The sequence below is a fragment of the Lampetra planeri genome, chromosome 56 (assembly GCF_965212315.1).
Source record: "Lampetra planeri chromosome 56, kcLamPlan1.2.h2, whole genome shotgun sequence".
Taxonomy (NCBI): domain Eukaryota; kingdom Metazoa; phylum Chordata; class Hyperoartia; order Petromyzontiformes; family Petromyzontidae; genus Lampetra; species Lampetra planeri.
The window spans coordinates 3,900,582-3,926,284 of record NC_136162.1 but is presented as its reverse complement, the minus strand read 5'-3'; the positions used below and the strand labels follow the sequence as shown (position 1 = coordinate 3,926,284).

The 25,703-nt window shown below is 49.6% G+C and overlaps 1 protein-coding gene across 4 annotated transcripts in view; it reads left to right on the top strand.

Moving 5' to 3' along the window:
* LOC144735705 (sodium/potassium-transporting ATPase subunit beta-3-like) overlaps positions 1–13,977 on the top strand; it is a 39,835-nt gene extending 25,858 nt beyond the window's left edge. For all 4 annotated transcript variants that reach the window (XM_078618193.1, XM_078618189.1, XM_078618192.1 and 1 more), the window contains 5 exons: positions 806–910; positions 2,932–3,125; positions 3,658–3,717; positions 5,282–5,377; positions 5,885–13,977. In XM_078618193.1, coding sequence (XP_078474319.1) covers positions 806–910; positions 2,932–3,125; positions 3,658–3,717; positions 5,282–5,377; positions 5,885–6,046 — 617 coding nt within the window. In that variant the 3' untranslated portion in view covers positions 6,047–13,977. The remainder of the gene's footprint in view (positions 1–805; positions 911–2,931; positions 3,126–3,657; positions 3,718–5,281; positions 5,378–5,884) is intronic.
* Positions 13,978–25,703: the final 11,726 nt, after the last annotated feature.

The following is a 25,703-nucleotide window of genomic DNA, read 5'->3' as shown; positions in this document are numbered from 1 at the left end:
TCATGTCGGGTGGTGGAGGGTTACGACACATTTATAAATAACGCGATCTAACCCAATAACGTTTATCATGAATAATATTGGTCGCGACAGCCTACGTGTTAAACTGAGAATATAACCCCTTTCCGGCGGTCGCTCGTTTTTACCACGCATTCTGGGGGCCTGGTGCTACATTCCATCGTGTGGCCCCTACCCAGGAATTCCCATTTCTTTAGATTGAAAGGAGGGTCTGGTGACTTCCTATCGGGAGCTGTCAAGTTGCACTGTAGTGGTCCCCAGCCTCGAGTGCCGACAACATGGACATTAACAAAGAAAACGGTGACAATAGCTGAAAAGTGTGCAAAGACGCGTGGATCTTGGGACAATGCTGAGAGACAGGAAACGGCACTCATGGATTCCTCTTGATATGCAAATTATATTGTCAAGGCGCTCTTCCCCCTCCAACCCAGCCTAAATAGACGCTCCAAGCCTGGGGTGTTTCATTCAGACTCTGTCTTCTCGACAGACCTGTTCTTCGCCTGAGGACGGCTGCTTGCGTTGTGGCCGAAACGTCGTGAGAATTATTTTATTATGTTTTATTTTTATTATTTTATTATTCCCCTTCTATGTGACTTTACCGAAAGAACCAAGAAGATTCGAGAGCAAGCACAAGTTCGAGTCCTACATTTTGACTGTTCATGGAAATAAAGTGGCCATGGGCTGCTTCAGTCCTCCGACGTGACCATTCTGAGCTCACGACGTTCTTGCCGTATTTCTTGTTGGAGATAATTGCAGCCACGCGCTCGATTACCTCTGCTCGTTTCTGCAGGTCTGATGATCCGGCCCAGGGCTCCGCTGTTCGAAATTAACTTCATGAGCAACTCTCTGGAGTCGTATGAGCCCTACGTGGACTCCATCAACGATCTCCTGAGCAGTGAGTGCTTTGGCGGGAACAAATGCCCTCCGCGTGCACCGCGGGAGTCTCATTCATCCACATTTATAATCTACGTAATTGGTCCTGTGTCTGTCTGTCTGTCTCTCTGTCCGTCTGTCTGTCTGTCTCTCTGTCTGTCTGTGGGAGTCTCATTCATCCACATTCATAATAAACGTAATTGGTCCTGTGTCTGTCCGTCTGTCTGTCTGTCCGTCCATCTGTCTGTCTGTCTGTGGGAGTCTCATTCATCCACATGAATAATAAACGTAATTGGTCCTGTGTCTGTCCGTCTGTCTGTCTGTCCGTCCATCTGTCTGTCTCTCTGTGGGAGTCTCATTCATCCACATTTATAATTAACGTAATTGGTCCTGTGTCTGTCCGTCTGTCTGTCTGTCTGTCCATCTGTCTGTCTGTCTGTGGGAGTCTCATTCATCCACATTTATAATAAAAGTAATTGGTCCTCTGTCTGTCTGTCTGTCCGTCCATCTGTCTGTCTGTCTGTGGGAGTCTCATTCATCCACATTAATAATAAACGTAATTGGTCCTGTGTCTGTCTGTCTGTCTCTCTGTCTGTCTGTGGGAGTCTCATTCAGCCACATTTATAATAAACGTAATTGGTCCTGTCTGTCTCTTTGTCTGTCTGTCTGTGGGAGTCTCATTCATCCACATTTATAATAAACGTAATTGGTCCTGTGTCTGTCTGTCTGTCTCTCTGTCCGTCTGTCTGTCTCTCTGCCTGTCTGTGGGAGTCTCATTCATCCACATTTATAATAAACGTAATTGGTCCTGTCTGTCTGTCTCTCTGTCTGTCTGTCTGTGGGAGTCTCATTCATCCACATTTATAATAAACGTAATTGGTCCTGTGTCTGTCTGTCTGTCACTTCTTGAGTTGTTGCTCTGGAGACTGGGAGATCGTTGGTCGACGTGCGGTAGCCGGATTGACGGCTTTCGTTGTGAATTCTCACTGAACAGGGTGGGCCGCGATGGGGCTGCCACCTTCCACTCTGGTGGTCTGTCTGTGAGGCAGTGTGTCAGTCACAGAACTCACCTGGGAAATCTTTGTCCTGTAGAGTTGAGTCGGGACTCATTCTGACTGGAACTAACCAGTGACCAATGGTATCGCTGATGAACTTACGTACAACTTGTTATACTCGGCTTAAAAACTCACCGGACATTTTCACCATCCTATTGTCGTGGATTTGTTTTACAAAACATGAAGTAATAATAGATCAAGCTCGAATCATAGATACGGCTATGCACAATGTCGTCCCAAGGTGTTTTATGTATGTATGTTGAACTTATTTCGCACGGTACATAGCCAACCGTGCTAATTGGAGCTGTTCAATAACTGTAAAACTCTCACTGTTCATTTAGGAAATGAAAACATCAAAAAAGTGGTGGGGAGCAAGGGACCCAAAGGCCCAAAACGCCAAGTGACCAGCAGCAAACAGCACGATCGAAGTTTGCAATAGATAAGAGTTCACAGGTTTTTTTTTTTAAACGAGCAAGATTATATAAACTTGGGACAATGGGCAGGGCATTCCAAATTGTAGAGGTGCGAGGGAAGAAGCAGAAAGTGAGGCGTTGTGGCCTGCAGTGCAGTGAGTCGGTGGGTGAATTGGTGAGCGTGTGGTTGTGATCCAGTGTAGTCTAAACAGACTGTTGGGTCAAGTGCTGTTAGTGAGCACCTATGAAGGCCGGCACGGCACACGAGGGGGTAGATGGCCAACACCACGCACGGCCGCCTTTGTCTCCCCAGTAGTGATGTTCCCACACCACACCAGGTACTCATTTTGAGACTGAGTCGACCTAGAGAAGGCCCAGGACCGGTTCACATAATCGTCATTGGTGGCCGTGAGACGGGAATTGAACTCGGCTCGCCGGGTTCGGAGGTCAGCGCGCTAACCGCTACAACTACTGCACACGCGCACACGCGCGCGCGTACCCATCTGTCCACGGTACCTGCCCAGCTGCCTTGCGAATGCCCTCCCGATGCGTGCACCCCACCCCCCTCCCCCCAGGCTACCCAAACACCTCCGAGAACTTCTGCGACGCGGGGCTGTACCGCGACGAACAGGCCGGCGCCGGGCAGCCGGGCCGCGTGCCCCTCATGTGCCCGTTCTCCCGCAAAGACCTGGGGCTCTGCTCCGGCCTCGAGGACCCCATGTACGGCTTCACGAGCGGCACGCCTTGCGTGCTGCTCAAGATGAACCGGGTACAGGGCACAGCGAACGCACGGCGCCCTCACACCCCTGTGACCCTGAGCCCCTGCGCGTCGTGCGAACACCGCCGTTGCATGCGCAATGCTCTCAACGTTAGGTCAACCTTTTTTTGGCTACTGTGACCCCCTTGTTGAATTTTGTTTCGAGCTATGTTACCCCCCCCCCCTGCCCCCACCATGCCTTGACCGACCCAGCGCGGTTCTTTGGTTACCGTATGGATTTGCGATGTTATCGTAGTTATTTTAAGTTGGCAGATTCACACGTGATTATTCGCCAACGACTCTCACGTGTGGTAGAATTTCACACCCTTTTATAAATCAGCTCACGTACCCCCCTGGGACATTGCCACGGGGTCCGCTTACCTCCAGTTGAAAAACCACTGGCCTAGACCACTAGCTCAAGATATTTGATGACACCCACAATGCCGTGCAGCTCACGGGCAGCAGGAACGCACCACTTCCTGTACACTTGCGAGCCCACCTTTGGACGCGCCGTACGTTTACCGCCAATGTTTCTCTTCTGCAGATAATCGGTTTCAAGCCGGGAAACCACACGAATCCGGTGAAAGTCACCTGCGACGGGAAGGTAAAACTCACGCCACGGAACTTGTCACCGCTGGAGAAATCGCTCTGACCCAGTCTCCCTGAGTGCACCTGATCTCGCCAGGCCTCAGAAGCTACGCCGCGGTTGAGCCTGGTTAGCGCTCAGATGGCGGGCCGCCTCGAAAAATCAGCTGTTGTAGGTTTTGGGCTGTGAATTGGCCAGGGGACAACGGGAGTTGGTAAATTAATTGTACAATATGTGTGGAGCTTTGAGTGTTGCTCCCATCCAATACAGTGGGGATTTCTCTGCATTCACCGGATTCCTGCCACACGCCAAACACTCGTTAGCAAAGTAGGCCAAACTTCTAGATTTGTAGTTTTCGTGACTGCAAGGATCCATACTTTTTGTTTTTTTCGGTAAAGTCACGTAGGTAAAAAAATAAAAAAATTTAAAATGAAAACAACTAAATAAAATCACTTCATTTATTTACTTTTTTTACCTACGTGACTTTACCGAAAAAACCAAAAAGTTTCGGCCAAACTTCCCAATTGTGAGGGAGTCTCCTGGAGACTCGGTCCAGCCCTTACTGGGTAAGTAAACCGCTGAGCGCGGAGCACTGTGAGCCTGGCGACGCCGCTTCCTTGGCTATCGTCGGCGGTCAGTGGTGAGTTCTTTCTGAAGCAGTCTTCGGTCCAGCCCATCACAAGCTCGTAACTGCCCGGAGTGGTAAAGTATGGACCCTACTACCCCCTCGACCCAACGTGGCATAACATTCATCCCATCAATCATCGCATCAGTGGGGGTGTTTATGAAGGTGCTGTAAATAAACTCATCGTGAATAATATTTCCTTTGAAAAATATCGAGAAATATTGATGTGTGTATTGAATAATGTAAGTTGTAATTTTTTTTCTTCTTATTTTATTCTTGTTGTTGTTGCGCTAAGTTACACATTCACATCATCATCATCATCACAATTGTCACGATCGTCGCAGTCGTTATCATTGCATCAAACGACCTACAACATCAATATCATCACCATCGTTACTAATCACATCACCATTCACATCGTCATCATGGACATCACCATCACCGCTAACATTAACAGCATCATCACCCAAGCCAGTGGTGTGAGTGTCATTTTTGTGGTGGTTGTTTAAGTGAGTGTATTAAGGGGAGCGGTGATGTAGCGGTTAGCGCGCTGCGCTACAAACCCGGACACCCGAGTTCGATTCCCGCTAACGGCCAACCCCAGTGACGATTATTTGAACTGGTCCTGAGCCTCCCCTAGGTGGACTCAGCCTCAAATGAGTACCTAGTGCGGTGTGTAAATATCGCCACTAGTAAGACAAAGGCGGCCGGGCGTGGTATTAGCCACCCACCCCTTCGTGTGCCGTGCCAGCCTTCGTAAGTGCTCGCTAACAGCACTTGCCCCAAAAGTCTGTTAAAGGCTGTACCGGGGATATTTGTTTTTTTTCGCATCGAGATGAGATGAGCGGTGAGTGTACAAGTGAGTGTTGTGAGTAGTGGCAGCCAGCGGTGAGTATTGGGGAGGGGTTTGCGAGTCTTTATTCTTGTTTTGCAATCTCCACTGCTCCGATGTTACAGAAAGAAGAGCAGCAGCATCTTTTGGGAGACATCGAGTTCTTCCCCAACGACATTTTCGACCCCATGTACTTCCCGTACTACGGCAAGGTCCTCGACGTGAGTACGCAGCGGCCGCTTGGAGTGCGACCAAATCACCCAGAGCGCCGCGCCATATCTCGTCAACGCTTCGCAAGCTGAGCCGAATTTGAGCCTGAACAGTGCCCGGATGTCGCGTATGCAAGTTGAACTTGTCTTGCATCGTACGTCGCCAACCGTGCTAATCGGAGGTGCGGGGAAGGACAACAAACTATGGGTCTGTGTCTGAGTCTATGGGTCTTTGTGTGAGTCTATGGGTCTCTGTGTGAGTCTATGGGTCTCTGTGTGAGTCTGTGTGTGTGTCTGTGTCTGAGTTTATGGGCCTTTGTGTGAGTCTATGGGTCTGTGTCTGAGTCTAAGGGTCTCTGTCTGAGTCTAAGGGTCTCTGTGTGAGTCTATGGGTCTCTGTGTGAGTCTATGGGTCTCTGTGTGAGTCTGTGTGCCTCTGTGTCTGAGTCTATGGCCGCGAGCCGTGGTGTGCGGTGTGTCAGTTCAAGAGCCCCGGTTCTGTTCCCGTTGCGCGTGCAGGGCACGTACACGCAGCCGCTGGTGGCCGCGCGCTTCCTGAACCTCACGCACGACACCCCCGTGACCATCGAGTGCCGCCTGGAGGGCAACGGCATCATCAACAAGCACGAGCGCGACCGCTTCCTGGGCCGCATTGCCTTCACGTTCACCGTCAGCTCATAGCGCCCACCACCCTCCCTCCTCATGCTGCTCTCCCCCCCCCCGCTCGCCTCGCTCTGCCACCGTCACATTCTCGCTCTCCCTCCTCCCGGCCCGCCTGTCCCATCGGCCCACCCGCCAGTTGGCTTAGCCGCTACCGCACCTTCTTTAGCGGCCGGTACGCGCGCACTTGAGATCCCTCTGAGCGACGGGGCGCGACTGGATGCCGACCGTCATTCAAAATCGTCGTCCCCCACCCACCCCCACTTCTAATTGGCGATTTGCCCTGACCCGCAACCTGAAGCGCCTCGCCGAAACCTAACAGCCATGGTCCACTGGAGGCACGTTTAGGGCGCCTGTCCCCGGCAGCGTTTCCCATAGTCGTGTGATCTATTTGCCAAACATGCGAACAAACGGAGCTCTCCCTAGCGGGCAACTGGGATGGAAACTTCCACTTGAGATCCCAGATAGAGGTCACGTGACTGCCTTGACGCAGGGCTCTATTCTCTTGAGGCATGGGCAGCTTCAAGCAATGGCGTGAGTGGCATCTGGGGAGGAGAGAGGGGGGGGGGGAGTCTTCTGCTTGATCGCTTTTGTGGTATCGACCGAGTGGCTGGCAACAATGGACTGCATCAAGGAATGAGTCGCTCACTCCCATCTACTGCCCACCAAGTTGCCATAGTCGCTCCTGGTTAATGCGATGCCGGCGGTGATTGCCGGCAACGATTGCCCGAAACTAACTCTGGAGTGGATCATGGCCTTTATGACAGCATTTGGGGGCACGGTTTGGTATTTTGACGTGCGGTACATAGAAATAAAACTTAACATTTTTTTAGTATATAACTAAACCGTCGAAACACAATATACGCACATTTGCATTTTTTAATCATTTCATTTTTATTGAGCGATTACATTTTATGACGTCGTATCTGAGCCAACCGCGACTATACACCCGAATATAGCTTCCCATCGTCATCAAACACCGCCTTATGACTGCACCTCACATTATCACGGTTGGCTATGTACGGTGCGAAAGAAGTTCAACACACATACACAGTCTATGGCAGTTGAGCAGAAGGGATTTGCATTAATTCTCCGCTTAAATTCTCCGCAGTATATTTGGCAATACCATCGACAGCCAATTAGTAAGGTTATTTTACGTAAACAAAACATCCCAATTAGTTACTAGTTGACCACACTGGTGTGTTGTAGAGTAAATCCACAATTTGCCCTCATTCATCCCTCCATCCATCCCTCCATTCATCAGACACGTCTCTGTCTTAGTCCGGCTCTAGACCTGAGCCATCGGTTGCGAAACCACATCGCTCTAGAAACCGTGCTACTTAATCAACTGCTTTGTCCGCATCTGAGCCAGCAGTTGTGCAACAATGGGCGTGTCCAAGGGCGTGTTCAAGGGCGTGGCTAAGCCATCTAGCCACACCCCTTTAAAGGAGAAGGGCACCGCCCATGGTTCTCATTTAGCCCTTCCCCGACCCATCCACGCCACGATCGTGACGACCAATCACAGCTCACAAATGTGCAGCACGTAAAGAAATGTGTCGTTGCTCCGAATCCCTCGGCAGATCGATGCTCGAAAGTGGGGTACGTGTCGACCGCTCCCAGCCGTTTGCAGAGACGTTCCACGGGTAAGCGACTGAGCTGCACGTGGCCAAGTTGCACAAAACTGATCGCTCAGGTGCGGAGCCGGCTTAAGACAGTGGTTGTGAAAGCGTTACTTTCCAACACTTTTTTGTAGTTAATTTAAGAAACGTATTTCGCCTGGCACGGAAACCTACGGTAGGGATAGTTTACTTAGGAGAGGGTCACTGAGTCTAAATATTTCAGGAGGTTCCTGCTCTTCGACGTTTTCAACAGTTTCCTCCTCCATGATAACTGCAAGTGGGAGGACAATGAGAGCAGAACAATGCATCGATCTATCGATTAACACGGATTATTATACTTACGATACATGCGTCAAATCGCGCGCGCAATAACACTGGTCAACAAAAAAAACTATTTTTTCTGTCCTGGACTTTTGCAGCTGTTTTAGACTAATTTCAGGGTGCTGATTCCAAATCTGATCTTTTATGCTATCGGCATACCCTATTTTAATTGATTTTACCCGAAATTTACTCTGTCACTTATGATTGCAAGTTGTTGCGAGTCAGTGACTGCTTTATAGTGTTAAAATATGGTGCTGTATTTTTAGGATAGTGTGTTTATAATATCATTTTATGTAGATATCCACATTTATTTAATACTTTTCTTCTGCAGTTTTTATTGAAAATGCAATATTTGATATCTCAAAAACCTGATGTGATAGACAAAAACTGATGGCAGATTTGGAATCAGCACCCCACAATTACCTTAAACCCGTTGGAATACCTTATGCCAGAAAAAGTGTGTTGACCAGTGTAATCGATGTTTTGACCCTTCATGTCGTGTTGGGTACGCGTCACCCCTGCAACCACTAGAGGCGCAACCATTCATCACATCGTTAAATAAATAACCGGTTCTTGTATCGAATCGTGACAATTCATTGAATCGCGGCGGGGAGGTGAGCTTTGTCAATCAATCTACCACGGAGGGCAGGGCGGAGGGGGAACATTTTTTTTCCTGATTTCTGACGAATAATTTCTCTACGGCCACGCACGAACACACGCCGCGGGCACTTCTGCCACTGCACCAAGGCTCTCTTGCCGTTGACAGCCCCCCACAAATTAACAACACGGTGTTTGCCAGGTCCAAATTGTTTCAAATAATTATAATAATATTCCCCTCCTTGGTAGCCGACAGAGGTCGCAAACGGGTTTTTGATTCCTTACCTGTACCCGGCCGCACCAGGGTCGCAAATGGGTACCCGTACCTGTACCCAGCCGGGTACGGGTACCCGTTCCCTACCCGTACCCTACCCGAAATGAGTGACAAACGGTGACTCACCAGTGACTCACGGCCTACCCGGCTACCCGTACCCGGCCGCACCAGGGTCGTAAATGGCTACCCGTACCCGGCTGGGTACGGGTAGCCGGGTATCGGGTAAGGTACGGGTATCGGGTACCCGGTTGCGACCTCTGGTAGCCGACGAGTGCGGGCTAAGATGCTCGTGGCGTTTTTTGGATAAAAGTGTCGCTCTGCGCGGCCGTTTCGAATGGGGGCAGCCCCCCGTCGCGTGGCTGGATGCCGTGCGAAATGAAATCACGGGGACCGATGTTTGCCCCCCCCCCCTCCACCTCTCGAGGAAGCGTCAATCGTGCCCAGAGAGATTTTCCACCCTCGGTGTTGGCTGCGGTGCAGGTCGGGTTGGGCCGATTGTGCTGCTGCTGCTGCGTTTCTATCGGCTGGTCCTTGTCATCTCAGAAACCTGTTGCTTGATCTCGCGCTTTCAAAACTCATTTCCTGCGAACTGCTTTCTTTTTGTTCATGTTGTCCTTCCCCCGCACCTCCCGATTAGTACGCTCGGCTACGTGCGGTGCGAACGAAGTCCAACGTGCACACGCACAAACCCCACCCTCATGTGCCTGGCGCTCGCATATTTAAAGTCCCGTCTGTGTGACGCGGTGCGTAACCCTGTTTAGCCCAGTCTGTAATACGTACCTAAACTGTATATCAGTATGTTGCTGTCAAGTACCATCGGCTGCATTTACACTAGGGCATCGGCGCTGAGCACTTCAGTTTCCAGTCGAAACGGAAGCGGTCAGCGCGAACTGCGTCTCGTCTTTACACTTCCCGAGCAAAGCCAGCGTCCCCCCCCCCCCCACCACCACCACCACCCCCGCCCTCGTGCGCCAACCTCGTCTTGAAGAAACGAGAGACGCGTCCGACGATTGTCGCAGGCGGAACTCGCCGACGGGATCGTGCGCCAGCCGTTCCTCTCGGATATGGGGGTTTTGGGGTGGGGGGCATTGCCAGAGGGATGGGGTCAGGGGAACGGTCACGCTCACTCGTGAACCGGCGGCTATGGATTCCGAAATGCCATGATGCACTCGGGCAATTTTAGGGAAATTGTCCCTGGCGGTTGTCACCGGCGAGGAGGGTTTCCACCGCTTGAGTTGATATTAAATGGCGTAACAATCTCGACGTGCACACGTAATGTTGCAGATTTCAACTTGCTACACGAAAGGAGAGCACTTAAGTGCAACAAACTGGGACATGTCGTTGGAAGATTATCGGACTGTAAAAATCGATTTGCCAGGGCTTTTAGTGACCTGGTTAGGACTGACAGATGTCACGGGACAGCAGCTACCTCAACGAGAGGACGATCCTGAGAAAATCAGGACAGGTGGCAAGCCAATTGGAAACACATTTCCTCTTAGCAACTATTTTTTTCTTATGGCCGCAACAATTGTGTTTCGTGTCGAGGGGTGGCGAGCGAGCCAGCGGACGGATTTAGGAGTAGCCTCGTTAATATCTAAAACTCTGCCGGCGTAGGATGGAAGCGGCCAGTCGCGTTACTGTGTGACACGTGGTGTGAGATTGGTGACCGTGGTCATACTCTGGGCCATTCTTAACTTTTCCATCGGCGGAGGAAACGCGACGATCTCCCTACACCGCAGCTGGTATTGATTACCATTCAATCAATACCAGACCATGGCTACTTGGTCTGGTATTGTTTGACAGAAGCTCCGTCCAGCCAGCGAAAACGGAATTTGTGGAAGAGGGTGCATTATGATTGACAACGGTCGGTCTACACCCGCAGGGGTGGGGAACCTTTTTGCTGCCAAGGGCCATTTGGATATTTATAACGTCATTCGCGGGCCATACACAATTGTCAACGTAAAAATTTGCCCGTTATATTTGGTCAAACATTTCATTAACTCGCCCCTAATGCGATGGTTGGAACTGCTTCTCTTTGGCGAGGCGTGTGATGATGTTCGCTGGTATTGATGATGTTGCTACTCGCAACTGCTTTTCCAGGTTTGCTCCTAGATTTATTGAATTTCGAGTCCCGCCTGCGGTTGCCTTGGCAGGGCCACGCCAAATGATTCCGCGGGCCTCGTACGGCCCGCGGGCCGGACGTTCCCCACCCCTGGTCTAGAGTCACAAGCCTCGGGGTTAGTGGTGTGACCTCTGCCTACGATCTGATTGGAAGTTGCCAGTCACCCACGAGGGCGGTGGGGAGGGCAGCGATTGGTGTGGCGACTATGACGATAGCATCCGGCGTCTGCCATCGATTTGGTCCAGTGCATCATGGGCTTAACAGAATCTACGATGAAAAGAATTTGTTCAGAACTGAATGTTAGTTTAGTTCTAACTACTGTGTTTGGAATAAACTCCCTAGTGTAAACACAGCTGTAGTGTGGATTTTTAAATTTAATATATTACTCCAGTGGGTTTTAAAAAACTGCATCAATGTATCAATGTCCCCTGCGTTAAATCCAAACGGAATCTCATTGTTGGACAGACCCAACAAATGTCACGTCTAACATCTAAACACTGTCATGTATTTTTGTTGTTGTTTAAATGTTCGGTTTGTGAGGATGCGCTTATGTTCAGTCCAAACACCTTCAGCGACGTGGCATGAATGTGAACTTTTTAGTCGGGGACAGGTTGGTGAAATCAGAATGTGGATTTGACAGCCAGTACAGTATCGTAAAACACACGAGCATTTGAATGCACTGCTATTAAGTTACCGTCATATTCAGAGTTATCAAACTTGGCGTGCACGTCGCACTGCACGTATATTTTAAGCCGTAACGACTCCAGTCTTTAATGTCGCCAGATCCACAGAATCCAAGGTGGAGTTGAATGGCGAGCGACCGCATGAGTAAAGGTCAAATTCTCCAAGGGGGAACGGTAGCTTCGGAAACCTGTGCATGAAGTGGAACTCACGAGCCCAGCTTGCGTTCAGCTACCCGGCACAGAATGATCAAGGGTCACAATGCTGTAAGAAGTAAGCAAGATGTTCATATAACTTTTTTTTTCAATCTCTAAAACTATTTCGTATTTAACCAGGTAAGACCCATTGAGCTGTTGAGCACTTTTTCAGAAGCGAACCAGCCACGAATTAAAGTTGAACGAAGTGGCTTATCATCACGAGGAAATATATAGCAGCCAAATACTCTAAATGCGTGATGTTGATTCGAAATGTGGAGGGAAAAACCGGAGCACCCGGAGAAAAATCCACGCCACCACAGGGAGAGAGAGAGAGACACGCAAACTATAAATATACAGCAGCAGGCGTCAGGGTCGAGGAACGAACCCACAACCTCCTGTATACCAGGCGAGGTAGTTAACATCTCCTAGCCACTGTGATGATGATGATGATGAGAGAGAGACACGCAAACTATCAATATACAGCAGCAGGCGTCAGGGTCGAGGATCGAACCCACAACCTCCTGTATACCAGGCGAGACAGTTAACATCTCCTAGCCACCGTGATGATGATGATGATGAGAGAGAGAGACACGCAAACTATCAATATACAGCAGCAGGCGTCAGGGTCGAGGATCGAACCCACAACCTCCTGTATACCAGGCGAGACAGTTAACATCTCCTAGCCACTGCGGCGCCCCAATACTGCAGTACTGCCTGCCGCGTGGTCAGCAAAATGCTCCGTGTCATCTTGCTGGTTAGGAAATGAATTAAAGCAAAGTGCCAGGACGAAATATGCATCAATTACAGATATATAATTGGTTGTTTTATTCACGTTTAGATTGTTTAAGCAGCAGGGCGATAACTCTAGAGACCGGGATAGTTTTATTTGCAAGAATGACCTGGAGGAGATCATTTGGGCATCAAAGATGTTGACATCTGCATACATCTCGATAATGTATTTTTTTAAACACTGTATCCACCACACCTTGTACTTGATTGAGGGTTTTTTTGGAATGAAATATCAGCTCGCCAGTAGATTGTAGCCATTGATTTTATATATAAAACCTCACAGATGTGCCCACGACACAAATATCAAAAGTTGCTTGCATCAATGAGCTGCGGATGCTGCAGGTGTCAACACGTGTGTCAACACGTGTGTCAACACGTGTGTCAACACGTGTGTCAACACGTGTGTCAACACGTGTGTCAACACGTGTGTCAACACGTGTGTCAACACGTGTGTCAACACGTGTGTCAACACGTGTGTCAACACGTGTGTCAACACGTGTGCGTCGTATTCGATAACTCTGAAAGACGAATGGTTGGTTAACAGCTAATGTATATGACTGTCATTTTATTTTTGCGTGACCTCAGTGGCAATGTGGTGATGTTCGTCAGTCAAATTAGCCGGTGGACAGGTGAGAATCTGGTTTGGGAAGACGTGTACGATCTCTATTTTCATTCTTGCCAATTACAGTGACACTCCAGTCATCTGTGTATCTGTTACTTGGATCTCCCTGCTCAATCCAAACATCGATTGGCACAAAATCAAATGATCCACGCGACAATCCCTCCAAGTTGAGCCATGGCACGGATACGAAGGTCCGGATGTGGTGGAAAATTCATCCCAAAATCATCCACCTCTAGGACCGCCCGCATCCCCCCAATCCAATCCGATAATAGGATTTCAACTTTTAAAAAACAATCCCAGTTCTATTGACATCCGTGCAGAGTTAAACCCCTTCTTAATCCATTCCAGTTGCCTCCAGGTACATGCAAGAGGCACGCTTATGGAAAGCTCGAGAATGATATTGCAGGGAAATTGCCCAGCAAGTATCCGTCTCTAATCTAAAACTCGTTGCACACATTGAAGCGGGATTTAATTGTCCAGTGGGGCTCCCAAGATTTGAACCCGGGACCTGTGGGTTTGTTTTACATGCGACAACAGTAATTGCAGGCGATAGCGGAGTACTCCTGGAGGTTTGAACACTGCGTGGCGCGAGCACCAAACAGACGTCAGCGTCTCTCCCAAGTCGGATTCAAGTCTGGCAAAAATGTCAAATGTGGTGTCAAAAATGGCCAAACTACTTTGCTTTTTTTTTTAAAAAAACATGATTAAAACCCAACGGTATTGAAACGTCGATTTACCTTGTTTTTATTTTTGTTTTGTTTAGAAAATGTTAGTATGTGACGGTCCTATCATGGGCCTAATTTGACGAAGGGGAGAGGAAATTAAACCGTAAACGGTTGTTTGTATTAACACTTTAAAAAAGTCCCGAAATTTTGGATTAAGTGACGCAAATAATGTTTAACAAAGTGGGAGGGGGGGAGTGGGAAATAAATAAACTGTGGGTGTTCTCACCCATCTGCGTGATGTGACGCTGCGTTTGTGATTTTTTTTCCCCTGTTTGTCTTCTATAAAGAACTAAACATTGTTTTTTTTTTCGATTTAAAGCTTTCGTGACTGCAGGGATTCATCTTCTTGGTTCTTTCGGTAAAGTCACGTGGAAGGGAATAAATTCTCACGACGTTTCGGCCACAACGCAAGCAGCCGCCTGAGGACGGCTGCTTGCGTTGTGGCCGAAACGTCGTGAGAATTGTTTTATTTTTATTTTTTATTATTTTATTACTTCCCTTCTACGTGACTTTACCGAAAGAACCAAGAAGATTGTTTTTTTTTTATTTTAGCAGGCAAGGCCCACTGAGCTACAGTATATAGCTCCTTTTCCGAAGCAAGCTGGCTATCGCAAATTCTATCTCGACGGAGTTGCTTATCGCGTGGAAATGTATAGCGGCAGCCAAATGCCCTAAACGCGTGATGTCGATTCTAAATATGGAGGGGAAAAAACTGGAGGATCAGGAGAAAAATCCACGCGACCACGGGGAGAGAGACACGCAAACTCCAAACATACAGCAGCAGGCGCCTCGGGGTCGGGATCGAAACCGACAAACCTTCTGTACACCAGGCGAGGTAGTTAACATCTACGCCTTTCAAGTTGTCAATGAACCATTCACACTGCGAATCGCACGAGATTCACGATCCGAATCGCAGCGGCACACTGGGACAGCGTCACGAGAACTCGGTCGACGAGATTGGCATCGCTAAAGTCGAGCGTCTGACTGGAGCACTTCGCGTTTCATCGGACTTGCTAGCGGTCGCGAGGTTTTGATTGCCGTTGGGGTATTTAAATAAATATAACCCGTAAAAACAAATTTTTTCACTATAAATCCTTTATATGCGTGGCGGTTAGAGTCCTCTCGTCCTCTGGCTTGAGATGGCTGCCACCTATGAGTCAGATGATTGCATTGCACCATTAAGCAATTGGTAATTAAATATAATATTTTTGTCCTAAAAAGTGTAAAATTTTGTAATTTTTTTTTCACGAACATTAATTGTCACGCACAACGAGTCTGTGTGGAAAATGTCAGCTCGATTGGATCACGGGAAGTGGGTTAAAAAACGACCGAAAGATTTGCACGGTCCTAAGCAAGCAAGCGAACTTAATATAAAGGATTTAAAAAAATAGCTTCCTGGAAGTGTTTCAAGGTCGTAAGCACGAACCGAGAGCTTTATGGTCAGCGTTAGGGCTGGAGCCAGTATCGGCATTCGGGCTAGCGTCCGTCCAGGGTTTACGGCTATTGTTCGGGCTGGTGTTCGTACCGAGATGCTAGAGCAGTGGTTCTTAAAGCTTTACTTACTACAGACTTGTACCCCTTTGTTTCTTAATCGTACATAATTTTAAAATGTTAATGAACACGTAAGTTGGATGATATAATGTAAATTTCGATTTAAAGCTTTCGTGACTGCAGGGATTCATCGTCTTGGTTCTTTCGGTAAAGTCACGTAGAAGGGAAATAATAAAATAATAGAAAATACAACATAACATAATACAAATAAAAAAATATTTTATTATGTTGTGAGAATTGTATTTTATTATGTTTTATTTTTACTATTTCCCTTCTACGTGACTTTACCGAAAGAACCAAGAAGAATGAAATAATGTAGTTGTACTGACGTGCTCGGGCTTACTTTGTGTTCGATAATTTACCTTCTAAAAAGAAACTGCAATATCTCGCACCCCCAGGGGGTGCGTGCACTCCAGGTAAAGAGCCACCGTGCTAGACCATCCAATAGATTGCGTTGGGTAAGTTTCGATTTAAAGCTTTCGTGACTGCAGGGATTCATCTTCTTGGTTCTTTCGGTAAAGTCACGTAGAATGGAAATAATAAAATAAATAACAAAAAATCTTTTATTCTTATTATTTCCATTCTACGTGACTTTACCGAAAGAACCAAGAAGATGCGTTGGATAATTTTAGGAGCTAGACTCGGGTGCAACGGAGCGCACAATTAGATCCCATAAAAGCCACCCGCAGATTGTTATGCGCTAAAGCCGCTCGTTTCTGCAGACCCTCAAAAGTTGTTCGAGTGACCAGGAGATTCACCAAACTTCTTTACACGCGGCACCGACAGTTTGACCGTGAATTCAAATCGAGTGTCTGATCGCCTGCCACAGGACGGAGTTCAATTTCAAACAGAGCCGGAGCGCGTAGAGGTGAATCCTGTGTGAAAAATGAAGTTCTCAGACATAACGAGACTTTCAAATATAAACATGTAAATAAATCACAAAATTGTCCGCAACACAAAATAAATGTTTAGAAAACGTTTATTGTTGACGCCACACACACACACTCTGGTCGTCAAGTGTATTCAATTGCGTACATATTGCAATGTGGCAGGTACAAAACATGCTCGCATCACCGCACACCACACGCACACTCACTCCCCTTGCTCCCTTTGCGCCCGTTCACTTATCATTCTGCAGCAAGGTCTCTCGTTTTACTCATGAAAGGGGGCGGGGGGGGGGCCGAGTTCTCAACGTTGCCTCCACGAATTTCAAACAAAAATCAGTCGTGGCGCGGGCACGGGGGGGGGGGGCAGTAGGGTATATAAAAAACACCTCCCCCACCCGCCTTCATTTAGTTCCGTCTCAAGCGTCGTCGGCATGACGCCCACATTAGCTGAACATCGAACGCCGACCGGTGCCGCGGGGGGCTGTGCAGGTCCACGTGACTTCTCCGTGCCGCACGGACTCGTCACGTGGACCGCGCGCCGGCCCCGAGATTCTGGGGGCGCGGGGCGGTCGACAGCCTGCGGGCCTCGGAGCCGAACGGGAACCGGCGGCGCTTCGCGAGACGTTGTTTATGAACGAGTCTCGTAGTCACCACGTGCTTTGTGGCTCTTGAAAATTTGAGGTTTTTTAAAATATAGAATTAACAAGAAATGCCTCTCCGGTTGCGTAACGCACCCGCAGCTCCCATGAACACCCCTGCACAACAGCAAGAAGACGACGACCCAGAAAAAATGTTTGGTTTATTTCAAAGCGAACGAACAGTTCCCGCTCGCTGTGAGTTGGCGAATTCTCGTCCGCTGCACCCAGGGGTCAGGCAAACAACTCCCCAGCCGAGGAGCCATCCGTGGTGACGACGACTCCCCCCACTCCTCTCAAACTCCAGGCTCACAAGTTGCCCCCCGTGTCATCTACCTCTGACCCGAAATCCTCGCTCCCTCACCCCCCTCGACAAATCATGCCGGCTGTGTCACTCCAGCATCTTGAGTTTCAAGCGCAACGAGACGCTAATAAGTCCATTTGGAATCTACCGTTTAAAACACGCGTCAAGGTCCCAGCTGTACATTTGTTTTTTGTTATCAGACTTTTTACAATGGGGCTTTTGCTGACGTTACGAGTCACTGGCCGTGACATCCCGCAGCCTCCACCCCCCCTCGAGGAGGGCTTTTTTTGGGGGGGGGGGGGGTGGATGTTGCACCACCGAAGCTCGTCCCTTTGAGCGAGCTGGCGGGTGAGAATCAACAACCACGGAGTCGGCCACCAATGAAACCGCACGCAGTCAGAGCTCAACAAAAGTCGCCCTCAACTGCCGCGCGCAACGGGTGGCAACGCGGGGTGCGTTTAACAATCATCAGGTGCGTGCGGCATGTAATGACGTTTGCGTTTCAATGGGGAGGAGGAGGAGGGGGGGTGAAGACTGGTAAACAAAGGTTTTACTCTTCTTGGTTCTTTCGGTAAAGTCACGTAGAAGGGAAATAATAAAAATAAAACATAATAAAATAATTCTCACGACGTTTCGGCCACAACGCAAGCAGCCGTCCTCAGGTGAAGAACAGGTCTGTCGTAAAGACAGCGTCTGAAAGCTTGGCAGCGTATATTTAAACTGAGTAGGAGGGGGATAAATATACGCTGCCAAGCCTGGTGGTGCCCATTCAGACGCTGTCTTTCCGACAGACCTGTTCACCTGAGGACGGCTGCTTGCGTTGTGGCCGAAACGTCGTGAGAATTATTTTATTGTTTTATTTGTATTATTTTATTATTTCCCTTCTACGTGACTTTACCGAAAGAACCAAGGAGATGAATCCCTACAGACACGAAAGCTTTAAATCGAAAGGTTTTACTGTGCCGAGACAAGGATTGGCGGTTGTGGAACCTTGCATGAAGGCACCGAACCAAGCGACGCGAGCGTCGACAGCCTGGACAGGAAGGAGGCAGCTGCTCCCTGCCCGGCGTGCACAGCGCACTCCACTCGGCTGCCCCTGCAGCCTCGACAAGAGCGCTGCGCTACAGGGGACGGCGCTCTCCCCGGGGCCGGACGATGTTCAGTTTCTCATGAATATTGGCCGCAGAGGTCGATTCGATGAAACGTCATTGCTTCTTGGCAAGACTTTTCTCGACGGCACCCGATGGTATTTCACGACTTGACATTTAAAAAATCAACTCCACGAAACAACATTTTCCGATCTTAAAATGTCTAAAAATAAAAAAAAAGTAGCGGCGGAACGGACCGACTCGGAGAAGCGATTCGCCAGCTGATATTACTCCTGCCTACAATGCGGTGAAGGGTCACGTGATGCAATCACAACATAAAGCAGTGGTCTTCATTCATTTTCAGAAGGTGGGGGGGGGTTGCACTTTCGCCGATGAAACATCATCAGTGTGACGGGCCGCCACGCATTTGAATCCAATTGGGGGTTTGCCAGCAGCACGATGATGATGGGTGGTGTTTTCACTTTGTGTATAATTACTGTGGGGGCAAGTGCTGCTAGCGAGTAAGACCTATGATGGCCGGCAGGGCACACGAGGGGACGGGTGTGCCAACACCACGCACGGCCGCCTTTGTCTCCCCACCAGGTATTCATTTGAGGCCGAGTCGACCTAGAGGAGGCCCAGGACTGGTTCAGATAATAGCTGTCGTGGCTGTGACGGTTCCACCTGAAGTTGGAGGCTTGTGTTGCTTCCGAAACGTCGTGAATTTTTTAATTTGTTTTATTTTACTTTTATTAATTAAACATTTTTTACCTACGTGACTTTACCGAAAAAAACTAAGAGTATGAATCCTTGCAGTCACGAAAGCTTAAAATCTAGAATCGTCAATGGCGTTGGTGGCCGTGAGCGGGAATCGAACTCGGGTTGCCGAGCTCGAAGCGCAGCGCACGAACCGCTACACCACCGCTCCCCGCAATGAAGAACACTGCTCTATACCAACGGAACATTTGACTCTTACACGGGCAACAGGAACAGACGTGTCGCGAGTTTAAGAATCGAACATTCAACGTCGATGAAGCGATGCATCGTGACACCGATATTAAAGTGTTTTTTGTCGTTGTTGTTGCCTTTGCGCATTGTGGACTACGAGCGAGTTTGGAGCCAATTGGGTGCACCGAACAAATCGTCTGCGCCTGCCGGAGGAGGGCTTAGTCCTGGGGAAGACACAATACTTTCAACATGAGGCTTGGCAACAGAGAATCTTGTAGATACATCAACGTACCATATGAAGACCGCAACATGGGCAGAAACGGTAAAATAGAAATATGCATCACAAGACAAAGATCTCCCGTGTAGCCTTAACAGGCTGTTGGGGCAAGTGCTGTTAGCGAGTAGCACCTATTAAGACCGGAATGGCACACGACGGGGTGAGAGGCCAGCACCATGCCCGGAAGCCTTTGTCTCCCTAGTGGCGGTCTACACACTGCACCAGGTACTCATGTGAGGCTAAGCAGACCTAGGGGAAGCCCAGGACCGGTTCAGATAATCGCCAATGGTGTTGCCGGATTCATTGTGCAGCGCGCTAACCGCTACACATATGTGCGCGTGCACACAACACACACGTCCATGTGCCTGCCTTCTATGTCAGCAGAACATTGTGAACCACAACCACCAGCATGTCTACGATTCGTTTCAATGGGGTACATTACTAAAAATTCTCAAATCATAAAAAGCAACACAAATCACAAACGCAGCGTGGAGTATAACAACACAATAATAACATCGACTACATTAACATTGGCAGCTCTCGCTTTAGAACACGCGCACGCGGAATTCACCCACGGAGGGGGGGGGGGATGATATTCGATTGCATCCCACACAAGAGTAAAAACACGCCGACACAAAAGAAGATTCGAGCCCTCCCGTGGGTTGCCCTTGTTCGGAGATAACGCGGCGCTAAGATCAGAGCGCAAACGCACGGGCCGTGCATTTCCCGAGTGCGAGACGACGACTTATTTTTCTTTCTTATGGCAAGGGGTGGGGTGGGTTGGGGGGAAACCCCAGCAACGTCTTGTGCGTGTGGATACTGAGATTATGGGGCCATTCGAGAGGCTCTCTGGCTGCTCGGTGGATTAAGGCTGGCAAGGGTCACACTCGGTACGCAAAGGATGTAGCCCCCCCCCCCACCACCACCCCCACAGCGATGACGAGGTGAATGCTTCGGGCACGGTTTCGTTGTTGCAATTTACTTGTGCGTCTCGTTTCACCCACCCAAAGGAGCTCGTACTGGTTCTCTCTCTCTCGTGTGTCTGTGCAGTCCACAAGGCCCCCCGACGTGTCCCGAGGGAGCACACCACAAACCAGAGGTCGCAACTGGGTACCCGATACCCGTACCCTACCCGATACCCGGCTACCCGGCCGGGTACGGGTAGCCGTTTGCGACCCTGGTGCGGCCGGGTACGGGTACGGGTAGGCCGTGAGTCACTGGTGAGTAACCGTGTGTCCCTGGTGCGGCCGGGTACGGAATCAAAACCCGTTTGCGACCTCTGCCACAAACTAGCACGCAATCACCAAATAAATCCCAGGACGTCAACTCTCAGACCCACGGGTCGACTACAAAGACCCCCCCCCCCCCTCGCTGCCCCCTCCTCCAGCCATGTAGCCTGAACAGACTGTTGGGGCAAGTGCTGTGAGCGAGCACCTATGAAGGCCGGCACGGCACACGAGGGGGTGGGTGGTCACCACCACGTCCGGCTACCTTCATCTCCCCCCAATGGCAATGCTTACACACCGCACACTCATTTGAGGCTGAGTCGACCTGGGGAAGAGGCCCAAGACCGGTTCAGATAATCTTCACCGGTGTTGGCCGTGAGCGGGAATCGAACTCGGGTTGCCGGCTTTAAAGCGCAGTGCGCTCACCGCTACACGACGGCTCGCTAACACGCACACGGCACAGGAGCCGACGAGCGTGCGTTTGTGTCCTGCGCACGAGAATCTAAATTAGTCGATTAACCAAACGCGCAGCCTACACACAGGTGACACTCATCACAGGTCTCGGTGGTGGGGGGGGGCAATCGATCGCCCATTGCCCTCCCCCCTTGGATCGACGCCGATGGCCGAGCACCGCGCACATCGGCCGTGTTGCACACAACGCAGTGGGGGGGGGGTCCATGAGGAGGGGGTGTGAGGAGGAGGGGGAGAGCCATCGGCGTCACGGCGCGGGTTTTTGACGGAAGACGAAAACTGCTTTGGCAAAGATAACTTTTGCTCCATGACACGGGTGTGTTTGAGGCAGGAATCGCATCGGATATTCTTAACGGTACCGAGAGCCAGACTCTGGACACAAACACAATGTCCAGACTGACAAGCAACACGAGACAAAATACTAAACTTTTTATTTTACCCACCGAGCTCTTTAACTTTTTTTCACAAGCGATCTGGCCACAAATGATAGCTCAACTAAGTGGCTTATCGTGTGGAAATGTGTAGCGGCCAAATACTCGAAAGGCGTGTTTTTAAATGTGGAGGGGAAAAAAACCAGAGGACACGGAGAAAAATCCACGCGACCACGGGGAGAACTTGAAAACTCAAAATGTACAGCAGGCGTCAGGGTTGAGATCGAACCCACGATCTCCTGCGTACCATGCGAGGTAGTTAACATCTCGCCACTGCGGTGTACAGCGTCCGTCGATTACAAGTGTAATCAATCACCTTGGCAGTTGACCACTGTTAGTGCACACGTACGGGAAGTGATATCAGATTCAATAATTGGACGAAACTCGGATAAAGATGAACGTGTACAAACCCGAGTCAATGTTTGAAGGGAACACCATTTGAAGCGTTATCGTCATAATTTGAGACATTCATGGATGGGAATGTCTGGATCATGTGGTGCTCACACAATGACCCGCTTAACGGTGCCACTACATCACAGCTTTGGCCAAAACACAGCGACGCAAACAGCACATCGAGCAAGGTTCGGTCTCATTAACTCTCACAAGCACAGCCGGGGGTGGGGGGGATAAGCCTGTCGGAACCGGGGCTTGCCAGGTGTTGTAGGCGTGTGGCCGAGGTGTCACCAGGAGGGGATATGGCAGTGCTGGGCCTTTCACCGCTGTCCTCCAAATGAAGCAAAAATCGCCATTAATGGGAACCGGCCAAACATCCTAAAGTAGCGGGACCAGCCTGACATATATTTTTTAAGACTCACTGATTCATAATAGTTTCGATTTAAAGCTTTCGTGACTGCAGGGATTCATCTTCTTGGTTCTTTCGGTAAAGTCACGTAAAAGGGAAATAATAAAATAAAAATAAACGCTGTCTTTCCGACAGACCTGTTCTTCACCTGAGGACGGCTGCTTGCGTTGTGGCCGAAACGTCGTGAGAATTATTTTATTATGTATTATTTTTATTATTTTATTATTTCCCTTCTACGTGACTTTACCGAAAGAACCAAGAAGATTCATAATAGGTTTATTTTGGGGGTTAAATCGCGTAAATATAAAAATGTGTCGTTAAACCCGCCACCACCCGACACAGCCAATTAGTAAGTACAGCACACCAGAGTGTTGGGAGAGCCAAGCCACAACGTTTACAATCTGAGCACGACGTTTCGCCAGTAATTGCAACTAGCTTCATCAGGCGACAGCCAGATTTGTGAGACTCAGGAAAAGACTCATTGAGGCTCTCAGGAAAACTGATGCTACTGTAATTATTAATTAACATCAATTTACCAGACATCTGCGAAACAAAGATCTTTACAGGTCATCGGATTCCTCCGGTAAACAAATATTCTGACTAAAATACCGATTATTATAGAACGCTTAATCTGGCCTCTCCTTTTTTTCCCCCACACAGCTCCAAACGCGCTCACAACCCACACGGTGATTCTGCAACTGCCCTCCATTGCCGAGACCCTTGGAAAAGCAATTCGGCTTCGCTTTAAAACCCAAAGGGATCACAAAAACATAAACTGCCACGGAGGACGGCAGACAAACCGCCTGCGCAGCAAACGTCAGATGGCGGCACGCACGGAGCACCGTATTTTTGTAACAGCGACGGATCAAAGTGCTTGATGTATTCTCGGTAAACAGGAGCAGAGGTTCCAATCGTCTGTCAGCGGCTCCTATTGGAGAGGCGGGCGGGCAGGCGGGGGGTGGGTAGAACCCGCAGTCTTGGAGAGGATGGCATTGATTAGGTGCAGCTTTAACACAAACGATCGTAAAAATCTTAACGGACGGCAGTGATGAACAGTGTTTGTTGCATGGCTGAGGTACGCATCAAGCATGCACGCAGACCTACAAATATGGCTGGTTTTTAGGATAAAATTTTGGGATGAAACTCTTACATATATATTTTTACGACATAAATCACCAACGTCCCCCCCTTTAACACGTAGGCTTCCAATATCATGATTCATAAGATCGTTTTTTTGGGTCAGATGGTGGAAGTAAATTGTGCCGTAAACCCTCCACCCAACACAGCCAATTAATATAAAGTAGTCACGTGAAGAACAAACGTGCCAATTTTATGACTGCTTCAGCACACCGATGTGGTGTTCGGGAGAGCGATCCACACACACGTAACAATTGGGTACGACGTTTCAGTGCTAGTTTACAACCGGCATGACCATGCACAGTTGACAAAATTGCGAAAAGCATCCACCTCGTAGAAGTTGATACATTTAACACACAGCGCTTTTCGTGACCAACATTATCATTCACAATTGATCGTTTGTGTGACTTTATAAATCGGCTGCGTCGGTTGGAGGAGGGCTCAGGACACATTCGAACTTGCGCGACCAGCCCCAAAAATCGATTATGAATCGACGAACATCCCTCACGTCTCGGGGTGGATAAAGCATTTCTCTTTCGGTCAGCACGGGGAGATCACACGTGGTGCGCCAGAACGACCCGGGAGAGCGGTGCGAGACCATCAACTCACAACGAGTCTCCTCTCATCTGCGATGCTATTATCCGCAGGGCCTAACAGATCTTGTAACTATTCCCATTAACCCAGCGTCGGCGCTCCTCGCCTACCCTCCAGTTAAGAGATAACAGAAAGAAAACGTGTTGCCAGTTCTTAAATTCACCTCCATTCTCCACGGCTTCCTTGGATAAGAAGAGGAGGCCTGCACGACACGGCGAGGGAGTTGGATTCACAAACCACACCCAAGTGGAGAACTCATCCCGACGTTCACGATCATCAGGCACCACACCTGCGGCGCGTTGTCCCGCACGCAGAATCATTCCTGTCGCCTCGCATTTTTTCCAACGACGTCGCGGTTAAGATAATTTTTTTCTCAGACTACACCACGACTCCTCGGATCCACAATTTTGCTCATCTGCAAACGGGTCCCCCAAGTTCACTGCGGATAAGAGGCACGCAATCGTACTTGTGCGGTCGTTTCACGAGGACGCTCTTACGCAACACGTGCCAGGTGCCCCCCCTTCGTGCTGCGAGAAGCAGGCTCTCTGCGCGTTCCCCCCCCCCCCCCACCGGCGATCGGTAACGTGAAGGAACGAACTCGTTAAAGGAGATGCTTATATTTTTTGTAGTCGTCGGTGCCTGGGCCGAGACCATCGGCCCACCAGCAGGGAGCAGCTGGAGTGACTGCCTGGACTCACGCCGAGGATTCCCAGCGGTGCGGGCTCAGCACAATCACGCGGCCCTCCCGAGCCCTCCCGAGCCCTCCCGAGTATCCAGCCACCAGCGTCGCTAACGCAGCACGGCCGAGACGAGGGTGAGAGCAAAGGGCTTGGACTTGGCGAACGGTTCGGGATCGTGCTCGCAGCAGGACTCGTGTTAAAGAGAGACCGGGCTCGCGAGCTTGGCACGCGCAGCGAGGGGACGGCCGCGCCGCTCGTTAGCGAGAGCAAGTCGCCGGGTGGCACCAGCGACGTGATCCCCGCATCGCTGGTGCCGCATGGCGACCTGCGCCCGTTCGCAAGCGCCCGCCAACGAGCGCTCGTCGCCGCACGGGCACCAGCGACGCGTCACGCGCAATCTACTCGCAACGGCGTCGTCCCCGCGTAAACTATAAATACCCTGCTCTTCCGTACGCAACATAAAACGATCTCAGTGGTTATTAAATAGAGGCCAATGAAGGGCTGGCGTCGAACTCACAGGTACAAAGAGGACTGACCCTATCAGCCACATAGCTGCACGTTTGCCGAAGGGACCGGAGGCTGTAGATAGGAACACACCGATGGCAGTCGACTGCTGGATATAAAAATATACGCGTTAAAAAAACCGCCTGACGCAGCAGAGACCTTGCCGAAACCGAGTTTACACTTGTGCGTTCATCCT